The 12,897-nt window shown below is 39.1% G+C and overlaps 1 protein-coding gene across 5 annotated transcripts in view; it reads right to left on the bottom strand.

Annotated features, from left to right (window-relative positions):
* The window catches only part of pik3r3b (phosphoinositide-3-kinase, regulatory subunit 3b (gamma)), a 549,621-nt gene that overhangs the window by 19,772 nt on the left and 516,952 nt on the right, over nucleotides 1–12,897 (bottom strand). For all 5 annotated transcript variants that reach the window (XM_078218604.1, XM_078218605.1, XM_078218606.1 and 2 more), the window contains 2 exons: nucleotides 6,551–6,662; nucleotides 5,904–6,002 (listed from right to left, as the gene is read on the bottom strand). In XM_078218604.1, the coding sequence (XP_078074730.1) occupies nucleotides 5,904–6,002; nucleotides 6,551–6,662 (211 nt within the window). The remainder of the gene's footprint in view (nucleotides 1–5,903; nucleotides 6,003–6,550; nucleotides 6,663–12,897) is intronic.

Raw genomic sequence — 12,897 nt, 5'->3', positions numbered from 1 at the left:
GAGATAAGGTGAATAGCCAAGGTCTTTTCCCCAGGGTAGGAGAGTCCAAAACTAGAGGGCATAGGTTTCAGGTGAGAGGGGAAAAATTTGAAAGAGATCTGAGGGGCAACTTTTTCCACACAGAGGGTGATGCATATATCGAATGAGCTGCCAGAGGAGGTTGTAGAGGCGGGGGTACAATTACAACATTTAAAAGAGATCTGGACAGGTACATGGATAGGAACAGTTTAAAGGCCTATGGGCCAAACCAGGAAAATGGGACTAATTCAGTTTAAAAAAACCTGGTTGGAACGGACGAGGTGGGCCGAAGGGCCTGTCTCCGTGCTGTATATCTCTATGACTTGTTAAGCAAGCTGTTCCATTCTGTTACAATGCGGTGACGCCACAAGTGGTATTTTCCACTAATAGAATGCTGCCATCAGTCCAAAAAGACATTCTACCTACTATACAATTGAGCAACATGCCAGTATGTAGGCTGCACATTCCCAAGATTGGCTGACTGAATCCAAGAACATGCTCCTCTAGCTGCTCATAATAGGCAGAGTACTCAACCAGCCCATACTTCAACTCAATTCAAAATGCCTACTCTGTTTGATGTGATTCCATGAATGAGCAGCACTTGCTGAACAATCCTGAGTGCGCTAATGGATACACCTTAAAAAAATTTAAGATAACCAGCCGAACCCGGAACATGGCTCATTGACACTTGTTAGATGCAACATACATTCATGCATTATGTTCAAGCCCTGTGCCTTTTTTGAATTACTCGGAAATATGGAGACTTTATAGTTCCCTATTGCTTTCTCCCATGGCAATGCCTTGACTGATCAGAGTTGACTTGTCAACCAATCAGCACCTCTTTTCTCCTGTAGTATAAATTGTTGTGATTGCTCATTCTTATGTTTGCCTGATGAGTGCAAGATGAAATCTTCAGCAACATGTCTCTCGCTTTAGCGATATTCAAGATTTAGATTAGTGCAGAAGAGCAAGAACAATCTGAAGCATAATGTCTAAATTGGAAGAAAGTTAATTTCAATGAGATGAGAAAGGAAGAACCCAGGGTAAAAATGAATCAAAGAGAAAAACTGATGGAATAACGGGTGTTTTTTTTTTTAAGAAAGAAAGAGATGCTTCATGTAGAGGCCAGGTATATTCCAACAAGGGCGAAAGGTAGGGGAAACAAAACTTGGACACTTTGGATGACAACGAATACCGAGAAAATTATGAAAAGAGAAAAGGATACAGGTACAGAATTCCCTAAAAGTGACGTCACAGGTGGATAGGGTCGTAAAGAGTGCCTTTGGTACATTGGCCTTTATAAATCGGAGTATCGAGTATAAAAGTTGGAGTGTTATGGTAAGGTTATTTAAGGCATTGGTGAGGCCAAATTTGGAGTATTGTGTACAGTTTTGGTCACCTAGTTACAGGAAGGATGTAAATAAGGTTGAAAGAGTGCAGAGAAGGTTCACAAGGATGTTGCCGGGACTTGAGAAGCTGAGTTACAGAGAGAGATTGAATAGGTTGGGACTTTATTCCCTGGAGCGTAGAAGATTGAGGGGAGATTTGATAGAGGTGTATAAGATTTTGATGGGTATAGATAGAGTGAATGCAAGCAGGCTTTTTCCGCTGAGGCTAGGGGAGAAAAAAACCAGAGGGCATGGGTTAAGGGTGAAAGGAGAAAAGTTTAAAGGGAATATTAGGGGGGGCTTCTTCACGCAGAGAGTGGTGGAAGTGTGGAATGAGCTGCCGGATAAAGAGGTAAACGCTTTTAACATTTAAGAAAAACTTGGATGGGTTCATGGATGAGAGGGGTGTGGAGGGATATGATCCAAGTGCAGGTCAGTGGGACTAGGCAAAAAATGGTTCGGCACAGACAAGAGGGGCCAAAAGGCCTGTTTCTGAGCTGTAATTTTCTATGGTTCTATGATACTTGATTCGTGTCAGGTGAATCGTTCAAGCAAGAACCAGGTCAAAGACCACAGATTGAGGGGGGAAGCGAAAAGGAAAAGAAAACTGGCAAAGAGATTTTGAGAATAGAATGGCAGTCAACATAAAAGGTAGCCAAAATTCTTCTCCTGACATGTAAATTGTAAGCATCTGGTAAGAAGTGGAGTGGGTCCTATTCGGGGCAGAGGGTTACATATGCATAGAGATATGGAGCAAGGTTAGAACAAAGTATTTTGTATTGGTGTTTACTAATCTGACAAAATAATCAGTAGAAGTGGAGTTAGTAGAGGTAATGGATAGGACGAAAATTGAAAAGTGGTGGCACTGGCAAGACTGGCTATCCTTTAGAATGGTAAGTTGCCAGATCTGGATGGCTTACACCCCAGGGTACTGAAGAAAATGGAGGCAAGATAGTGGAAGGGCTTGCCATTATCTTTTTTAGATGCAGGATAGGTGTCAGAGAATTGGAGTGTGGCGAGTGTGACGTGCTTATTCAAAGATGTAAGGACAGTCCTAACAACTACAGGTCAGTTAGCATGACGTCAGTGGTGGCTAAGGTTTTAGAAACAATAATCGGAGAGAAAAAAAAAATCAACAGGTACTCGGAAAGGTTTAAGTTAATTAAGGATAGCCAGCACGGATTTGCAAAAGGTAGATTATGCTGGACTAACCTAATTGAATTTTTTGATGGCGTAACAGAGAAGGTCGATGAAGGGAATGCAGTGGCCGGTGTCTATATGGGTTTTTAAAAAGTTTTTGACATAGTATCACAAAGGCTGGTGGATCTTGGGCCTCAGAGGCACCGAGTACAAAGGCAGGGAAGTTATATTGAAACTTTAGACAGTTCTGGTTAGGCTCTGACGAGCATAGCATGTCCAGTGCTGCTCAGCACACTTTAGGAAAGATGTGAGGGTCCTTTAGAAGGTGCAGGGAAGATTTACCAGAATGGTTCCAGGATGGGGAATTTAGCTGCAAAGTTAGGTCAAAGAAGCCAAGGTTGTTTTTCTTGGAGGAAAGGAGATTGATAGAGGTGTACAAGATTATGCCAGGTTTGACGAAGGTAGACAAGGAAAACCTGTTCTGATTAGCTAATGGTAGGCACAGATTAGTAGGCACAAATATAATGCTGTTGGGCAAGAGATGTAGGGGGAATGTGAGGAGAAATGTTTTTACACAGCTCCCTATGAGGGCGACAATCAATGATTTCAAAAATAAATTGGATGGGCACTTGAAGGAAATAAACTTGCAGGGATGGAGCAGTGAAATGGGACTGAGTGGACCGATCCACAAAGTGTCAGCCTGGTTTCAAATGGCCTTCAGTGCCATGACTCTTTTCTTTATAAATGTCTTCTGTTCAGTGGTGTTACAGTAGTAGCAGTTTTGGCTAATGCAGATTTTGGATCAGTTACACTATGTACAAATTATGTCGTCTGTGACACAATGTGCTAAGGTACTCCTCAACTTGCTGCTAAACTACACAGATCAAGAACATATCAGGTTCACTCACCTATCTGCTCTAACTTATTTAGATACAGGTGGCAACTGTGTTATTATAACTGGCACCAACATCTCTAGTCTATTATTAGGTGTGAAATGGGTGCAATGAGGAGTGAAAAAGCTCCTATGACCACCCTGCGGCTTGCGTTAAAAGTGCATGTGCATAGGTACTGAGTGAAGACAAGGGGATTGCTGTGATGCCCGACCCAAAATTCTACAGATGTTCATTATCCAGCCTTATACAAGATGAAAATCAACTTGGGACAGAAATCAGAGGGATGTCGATGTCTTTGGAAACAATACGCAAGTTAATGTTGTTAGGAGAGATAAGGATATAGAACAAAACTGAAGAGAAAATCCATTAATGAACACCAACTGATCCCTCTTTAATACCTTTGCTTCGTTTTTTTAAAAAGTAACCACCTTTCATAAAAACCTTCCATTGCAATTAAAAACCTTAGAAGAAGTTGTACTTAGTATTATTTCACTGAACTTTATTGTAAGTTAATCACGAGAGTGAATTGAGGGAGAACAATGTTGTGTTAAACAGGTAATCGGCTGCATTAACAATCCAGACACTGGTTTGTGCAGTTTTTCAAGAAAAAAAGAGCAGAGTTAAGAAATACTTCTCCAGCAGTCCGACCAGAGAGCGGATTTTTAAAAAATGCACAGATCATTACTAAGTTTCCTCATTTGATCATAATAGAAATAAAACACTTTGATTGGCTAATCATTGATCTTTTAAAATGTAAAGCAAGTCAAATATGATCAATAATATCATGTGTCACTGACTCAAATCACTCAATAAGACACCAATAATTTGCACTAGCAAGCCCAAGACAGAGAATGTCACTCTAATACATACATTAAATAGGGTGGCAAATTATTGGATTGAAGCATTTAATACTGAGGTGGTCTATGTAAAGCACATCTTTACATTATCTAGAAACTCCTGCAGCCTACAGCACAACATATCACTAAATCAAATTTAACTGAAATCTGGTATGAATGAAAGAAAATAGAAATCAAGCACAATCTTTGATTCTCACAGGTGTACAAAGAATCCAGTTCAGACACACTGAATGTGAACGTGTTAGGTATTGGTGGGAAAGCACTTTATGGGTGGAGGAGGAATGAGATTCATTGTTGGCCTGGTACATTAATTGCCAATGCTAATGAAATCCCAGAGGACTATAAGTAAACTTATTCAGCAACATAGTCAATATCACGTAACTGAACCTTCAAAAAGCTTTTGATGAAGTGCTGCACAAAAGAGTTTGTGGGATTAACAGGAAGATTCTGGGTCAGATAAGGAACTGGGTAGACTGCCTTGTGTAGACAGAAGGTAGTTTGCGCGGGGACAAGGATTGAAAATGAGATCTAGATGCAAAGAGGGAACTGACCTATGTCTATATTAAAATACATCTGCCAGAGAAATGCAACACAAAACAGATGGAAGAAGTGTAAGCATGGAGGATTGCATGTATGAGCTTACTGAACAAGAGAAATATCACATGCTTGTAATGAATGATTCATTGAAGGTATACAACCACTAACGAAAGGCAACTGAGAAAGCAAATAGGATACGAGAATGTATTATTGGGATAATTAAAGACAGAAAAGTACTATTCTTTCTCTGAACAAAACCTTGGTCAGGCCACATCTAGAACAAAGAATCCAGTTTTGGAACACTCACATTATGGGTTACAGAGGCCCTGTAACAGGGTCCAGAGGAAGTAAATAAGTACTCTGAAGAGGAGTCATACAGACTTGAAATGTTAACTCTGTTTCTCTCTCCACAGATTCTGACAGACCCACTGAGTTTTTCCAACATTTTCTGCTTTTATTTCAGAGGAAGCTACCTAGTTTTGGGGGTAGAACTAGAAAAAATGTATGTTTTGGGAAATATGATTGAGATCTTTAAAATAATGAAAGGGTCAGATTCAGTTTGTGTGGGGATGCTACTTAAAAAGAGAACAGGGGACACAATTGTCTGTTGTAAAAATGCAGAATTAAGTTAGATGCTAGGAGGCATTTCATTTTACCAGCTTTCACTAACTCCTGGAAGAAGTTAGAGAATGCAGACATTCAAAGGGGGGGCTGGACCAGTTTCTATAAGTGACAACTATGTGCGGTGATTAAGATTATGGTGCATGCAAGTTACATCATGCCAGGACAGACCAAGCTTGACCAGGTTGTCTCTCATTTGTTTCCTACAAGTTTCTATAAGGATAGCAAAGAAATTAGTGCACGGGTAGTTCTCAGAGTGGAGTTGGGGGCTACTTCTGCATCATTTACATCTTGCTTAGTTCAAAGGTTGACTAGTAAATATCAATGTGGAAATTTAAAATTCTATTAAAGTACTCATTAAATTAACAATTCTTTCCCTGCTCAACAAACTGTGAAATAGATCTAGCATTTTGACAAGAAATATTTCAGTATTCTAACCTATTGCATACCTGAGGGTCAAAGTATAATCTCCCTGCATCTTGGTAGAAGCATCTCGCACAAGGAATGTACCATCTGGCATGTCACGCAACTTGTCATTCACTTCTTCCCTATAGATAAAAAAGTGATTAGACTGGGCCTGTTGACATTTATTGTGAACAAGCGATTTTCGCCTTGCAAAGCTGCTCCTCTTAAAACCCAATCTGCAAGATTATCATGACAAGACTAGCAACACTATTCTGATTGCTTTTTAATACAAATATTAATTATGCATCGTTGCTACTCCAACTGTATTTAACACTTGTATAATGTTTCATCACTTTACCTTTCTGCTCCTCGTCCTTCCATTTCTAATTAAGAGAACTCTTATTGGTAACTAGCTTTGCTTTCCTGTTGGATCTTGCATGGATGGGCTCATTAGGAAAGTTGCTGCTTGCCAGAAAAGATCTTCTTCTTTTAAGCCACATTGCTTGATTCAATTGAACTGACGGAAATTTTGCCTGACACGCAAAACTGATTTTAAGCTGTTATTTTAGTTAAACTTAGCAGCAGGATTAGGCTGAGGCCCTTAATTATCAAATAAATTGGTCTTAAGCAAAATTGGCAGTTACATCTCAACAGATGATAGGAGTCCACCAGGCACAAATGATATACTGACCTAGAGATATCTCCCCAGTACCACTCGGCATCCTGCAGAGATATGCTTCCACTATCTTTGATTCCATTGGCAGTTATTGACGTCATGGGTTTAGGTGGCTTTGGAGGAAGAGCTGCAAGCAACAGAAAGAGACAAATTAATATAGGAGAAACTCAGAAGTCCGCTTTTTCACCCCGGTAAAATACTGTGTTTGAATTGAATGGAGACTCACAAGTACATGTAATGCACACTTTGGGTGTTGATTTACTATTCATCAACATTGGTTCACGAGGTTCATATTGTATTAATTTATCTATGTGGCACTCTGCAAGGTGGGTAAGAAATTTTTGGATAAATTGACCCATAATGGATGCTTCAAATGAGCAGAAACAAGGTAGCAGATATTTGCAAACAAGGAGAGGAACTAGTTGGAAAGCAGAACACTATGAATGCTGCAAATCTGGAAAGGAAAACAGAAAAACTGCAAATACTCAGGTGCTGCGAGTTAGGCAGTATCTGTGGAGAGAGAACAGAGTTACTATTCCCAGTTCTAATGAGAGGTGGTCGACCTAAAACATTAACTTGAGGGAAGGAACAAATTATATTCAATACAACCAAAAAAAGATGGACAAACTATTGAGATTCTGTTACTGCTGAATAAAATGTTTACTGAGCTCCACTCACCAACTACACTCCTGACATGTGTAACCAGCAGTGGATGTATAAACATGGTGATGTATCTTAGAAAACTCATTCTTTCATTATCGGCTTCTGGAAAGTGAGTGAGTTGAGGAGGCTCCCTGTAAACAGCTTTGGATTTATTTTCTCCTCCCCAAGAGGAAAAGCCTAAATGAATCAAACTATACGACTACACTGCCGAGCTGTACAGTGGACTGTAGGGCAATCAATTACACTTTCTGTCCATTTCAGAAGGGTCTTGTGCACAGGGTTTACTACCTTCAGTGTTAATTTAAGCTCCATTATGGCACAAACTACTCTTATATTTCTAATTTTTTCTTGAAGTTGTATCTTGCTTTGAAAAGCCATAAACACAGTGCATTGGGTAAATGATTACAGAACAATGCAATATGACCCAAGATAAGGGAAAAATAAAAATGAAGGATACTGTTACGATGTTTTAAGAACTCTTTCACAGGATGCGCGCATTGCTGGCTAGGCTAGCATTTATTCCCAACCCCTAATTGCCCTCGAGAAGGTTGTTGTGGTGGTGAGCCACCTTATGTGCAATTGGTAAACCCTAATGCTGTTTGAATGGGAATTTCAGGATTCTGATCCAGCAACGGTGAAGGAACAGCGATACAGTCCCAAGTCAGGATGGTGTATAGCTTGGAGGGGAGATTATAGGTGATGGTGTTCCCATGTACCTGCTGCCTTGTCCTTTTAGGTGTCAGAGGTTGAGGGTTGGAAGGTGATGTTAAAGATACATTGGGACATCTTGTAGATTGTTGTACACCGCTACCGCAGTGCACTGATGGTTGAGGGAGTGAATGTTTAAGGTGATGTATGGGGCACCAATCATGAGAGTTGCTTTGTTCTGGATGTTGTCATGCTTCTGGAATATTGTTAGAGCTACACTCATCCAGGCAAGTGGAGAGTATTTCATTGCACTCCTGACTTGTGCTTGTAGATGGTGAACAAGCTTTAGAGCGTCAGGAGGTGAGCTACTTACTGGAGGATTCTTAGCTTCTGACCTGCTCTTATAGCCACGGTTTTTGTATGACTAGTCCAATTAAGTTTCTGGTCAATGGTAATGTTGAAAGTGGGAGATTCAGTGATAGTAATATCATTGAATATCAAGGGGAATTGTTAGACTTTGTCATTGGAGATGGCCATTGCCTGGCAACATGGGGCACAAATACTACTTGCCTCTTATCAGCCCAAATCTGAATGTTGTTCTGGTTTGCTGCGTATAGTCACAGACTGCTTCACTTTCTGAGAAGTCAAGAGTAATGCTGAACATTGTGCAGGCATCGGTGAACATCCCTACTTCTGATCTTAAAATGGAGGGAAGATCATTAATGAAATAGCTGAAAATGGTTGGGCTTAGGAAACTACTCCAAGGAAATCTTATAGAAATGTCCTGAGACTGAGATGATTGACCTCCAACAACCACATCATTTGTCCTTTGTGCTAGATATGGCTCCAACCACTTTCCCATTTCCTATTTGCCTTCGCTCCTTAATGGCACACTTGGTCAAATGCTGTCCTGATGTTAAAGGCAGCAATTCCTACCTCTGAAATTTAGCTCCTTTGGCCATGTTTGGACCAAGGTTGTAATGAGTTCAGGAGCTGAGTGGCCCTGTAGGAACCTAAACTGTGTGTTAATGAGAGGCAATTGCTGACCAACTGCTGCTTAATAGCAGTGTCAATGATATCTTTCATCACTTTGCTGATGATTGAGAGCCATTTAAGAAGAAATGGAAACTAACAAGATTAAAGATGGGCAATCTTTCGGACCAGCTATTTTCCATTGGAGGGTATTAGAAGGTGGTGAGGAAATTGGTTAAGAGTATTAGAGTTTTGGAAGGTTGTGAGCCTCAATTCTGGAACTGTCCCCTTGTATTGGTAAATTGATACTCCACTATTTCAGAAGGGCGAGTGAGATAAATTTGGAAATTAAAGCAGGCCTGTAAGTCTAACATGAGTTGTGAGTTTATAAGGAACAGTGATACTAATGCATTTGAGCAAACCGTAGCTGACCAGAGAGAGAGACAGCATGGATTTGTAAAGGGCAAGTCATGTCTAATTTTTTTTAACATATTCATTCATGGATGCAAGCATCACTGGTAAGGCCAGTATTTGTTGCCCATTCCTAATTTCCCCTCGAGTCGTGAGCCATTTTCTTGAATACAACTGGATGACTTGTTAGGCCTTTCAGAGTTGGCTCAGGAATCACATATAGACCAGACGAGGTAAAGGTGGATAGATTTTCATCAGATGATTTTACAACAATTCAGTAGTTTGACAGTCGCCATTATTTTTATTACAGATTTTATTTCATTAATTGAATTTAAAAATTTTCCGAGTGGGATTTGAATTAATGAATTTGGTTGAACTTATTGATTTTTTGTGTAAGGATGATAATTATACAAACATCCAGAAGTCATTTGACAAGGCTCCACACAAAACAGAGACTTGCAAGCACAAGAAATTGGGAGACAAACCTACTGATTTGGAAAAGGAATTGGTTAGGAGGTAGGAGCCAGAGAGTAAGGATAATAGGCAGGATGTGGCATGCCCCAGGGATTTATATTGGTCTGCAATTTTCACTATATTTATAAATGACTTGGATGAAGGAACCATAAATCTAAGTGTGTCACCTAACTTAATGCCATCAGCAAAGTAAATGGAATCTGTAGGAACTAAAAGTTGCAAAGGCCATTGATAGTTTACAGTCTCTTACTTAATCTATTAGGTGGAGTTCATCATGTAGGAAGTGCAAGGTCATCTACTTTGAACATATGATCAGAGCATTTTCTAAACGGAGAGAACCCAGAAACTCTGGATGAGCAGAGAGGTCCAAGAGTCCATGAAATCATTAAAGCCTAGTGGACTGGTACAAAATAATTGAAAAGGCTAATGGAATGTTGGTCTTTATCTCAAAAATGGACTGGAGTACCACAGGATGGAAATTATAGAACAGATGTACAGAATTCTGGCAAGAACCTACCTGGGGTACTGCATCAAGTTCTGTCCACTCCAGGTTATAAAGGAAACAACATAGATTCATCAGAGTGGGACTGGTGTTAAAGGTGTTAAATTGAAAACGGGTTGCATAGAGTAGAGTTGTACTTTCCCAAATAACTCAATTAAAGGAATCAATAATTGCCAATTTGGGGAGATGATTTTTGTTAGGCAAAGGTGTTAATGGTTAATGGACCAAGGCAGCTTGATGGAGTTAAGATATACATCAAACATGACCTAATTAACTGAATGGTGGAGCAGAATCAAAGGACTGAATGGCCAACTCATGTTCCTATAAAAAGTAATTTATAGTTGACTCAATTCAATGGCTTCATTGAAAAATATTTTAATAAAGTTAAATTAAGTTAGATATAATGTTGAAGTTCAAAGATTAAATGGAACCAAATTTAGAATCTCAAAAAGTGATCCAAATTCTGGGCACTTCAGAATTTTATTTTAAAACCAGAACTATTTTGCAGTAATCAGTGAAGACATTTATTTTCCTCACACTGATCACCTGACAGTTAAAAACAACTGAGCTGAAAGCATTGGTCATTTCAGGAATAGAACACAATTCTCAATTAATGCTAAAACCAGTTATATAAAATCATTATGGTGTAGTTTTCTACTGAGATAGGAGTCACTGTTATATTCTAAGGCTTTATTAAAAAAAAGTCTCAGATTTAGACAACTCCCGGATATCAAGTATCATAAGACAGCTTGAACATGTTGAGGTTTCCAAAAGGGTCTGTCCTCATTCAAATAATGTGCCGAATTGTCTTATTCATGATAACCATCACTTCTTTATTGTTGGCCTCTAAAAAGCTGCAAAACCACAAGTAGCTTGTACTGTGAAGCAGTTTCATTTTCATTACATACGACTTGGCTCGCACAACTGATAGGGAAGTCCCACTGAAAAAATTAGGGAAAAATTAATGACACAAATGCTGCTCATACTTGGTAAAACTAAAAGATTAACTTAGAAGGTCACAATTAGTTTCTTTCTGGGTTTCCTTCCAACTCATTCCTCCCCCTCTCATCTTATTTGGATTTGAATATGGATCCCCAATACATGAAGCAAGTTCCATTTATTGTGAAATTTCCTAGTTAAATGAAATTTGTATCGGGAAAGAAATGGTAATGTTTACATCCAATCTGCTATCATACATCTTTCCCTCGATTTGAGATCTCAGACTGCCCCCCATGTTCCAAGACACAACATTCCAACAGACAAGCTACCCAAGAGCTGACCAAATTCATCCAAGACAATCAACAGGTCACCAAGTCATGTGAAAAGCAACCTCATCACTTTCTTGGATTATTATAAACATTAAAATTGCTTGAACTACCAGGCTATGAAATTTAGCACAACATCTACACCTTTTATATCTCAGCATATCTTTAACCTCAAATATATGGATTCAAAATTTGGTTCATGCTGATAAACTACCCTTCAATATGAAATATGGCAAGGGCACAATCAAATTCATGTGAATCAATAGAACAAAACTAATCACAATTTTAATGACAATTTTACCAAGAGATGCAGCAGGGATGGATGGTCAGAAGCTTAAATACCATATCTCACACTGCTGAGGTTGAGTTGAAATGCCTCATCCGAATAGTCTTACCCTGTCAGAAACTGCCAGACTCAACAATGGGCACAATACTTTGCCCAACCTATTAAGAACCTGAGTCAAATGCAATGGTAAAAAAAATAAAGCATTTTAATTTTGTTCTTGTAGAATATTCACCACCCCATCCACACCTCCCCAATTAATTTTCTTTGTACCCATTCTTCAACCCCTGCTTTGGTCCTTCCCCAAATTGCCAATCATCATGCTGCAGTGTTGGTAATGAATGTCTTGCAATTCAACGACAGATATCACAGCTTCTATCAAGGATCGCAGGGCAGGGAGGGGTCAGCAGTCATCACTTGGCTAATTTTCTGTTCTCCAAATTGAGGTTCTGAAACCAATTGCACTACCTTTATCATTGCACTCGCTGGGACTGGTTACCTCAGCACAGACTGTTGACATAGTTCCTTGGATGTACCGTGGGCTCAGGAGAGCCATGAAACTTACAGTTTTGATATGGAACAGATTCTTGCCTCGGCCTATCCCTCAAACATACCTATTGGTTGGGCAAATCCACTCAAAAGTTTTCTTTTAAAACTATATTAGCTTCTCCATATACAAATGATAAATATTACCACAGGACATTGAATTCATTTCACCTCATCACAAAATACTTGACATAATTTCCCCTACAACACAGCAATATTTTGAATCTCATTTACAACGCAAAGGAAGCTTCATCTCAAGGTTATGGCAGAGCAAAGAAACTAGAATTCACTTGACATTGTTCTATCAATAGGATAATTTTTGAACTGATATCTTGCTACCCTATTTATCTTTTAGAAAAAGGACAGAATCAAGGTAAAATAGCTACAAAAGCTCATTATCCAAAAGAGAAATGCAGGTTAATGTTTTGTTTCTTGTCATTATTTTGAATAAAATCAATCCAAAGCAATCACTCTTTCAGATGCCAATCAATATTGCTGATCATGTCCACCATTTTCTGTTTTAAAAATTTTGTGTTCATTCAAACACAAATACGAGTTATCTAGGACAAAGAGAAATATGCTAATTCAGATCAAAACT

The sequence above is a fragment of the Mustelus asterias genome, chromosome 8, assembly GCF_964213995.1.
Source record: "Mustelus asterias chromosome 8, sMusAst1.hap1.1, whole genome shotgun sequence".
NCBI lineage: Eukaryota > Metazoa > Chordata > Chondrichthyes > Carcharhiniformes > Triakidae > Mustelus > Mustelus asterias.
This window is presented reverse-complemented; position numbering and strand designations above follow the sequence as displayed.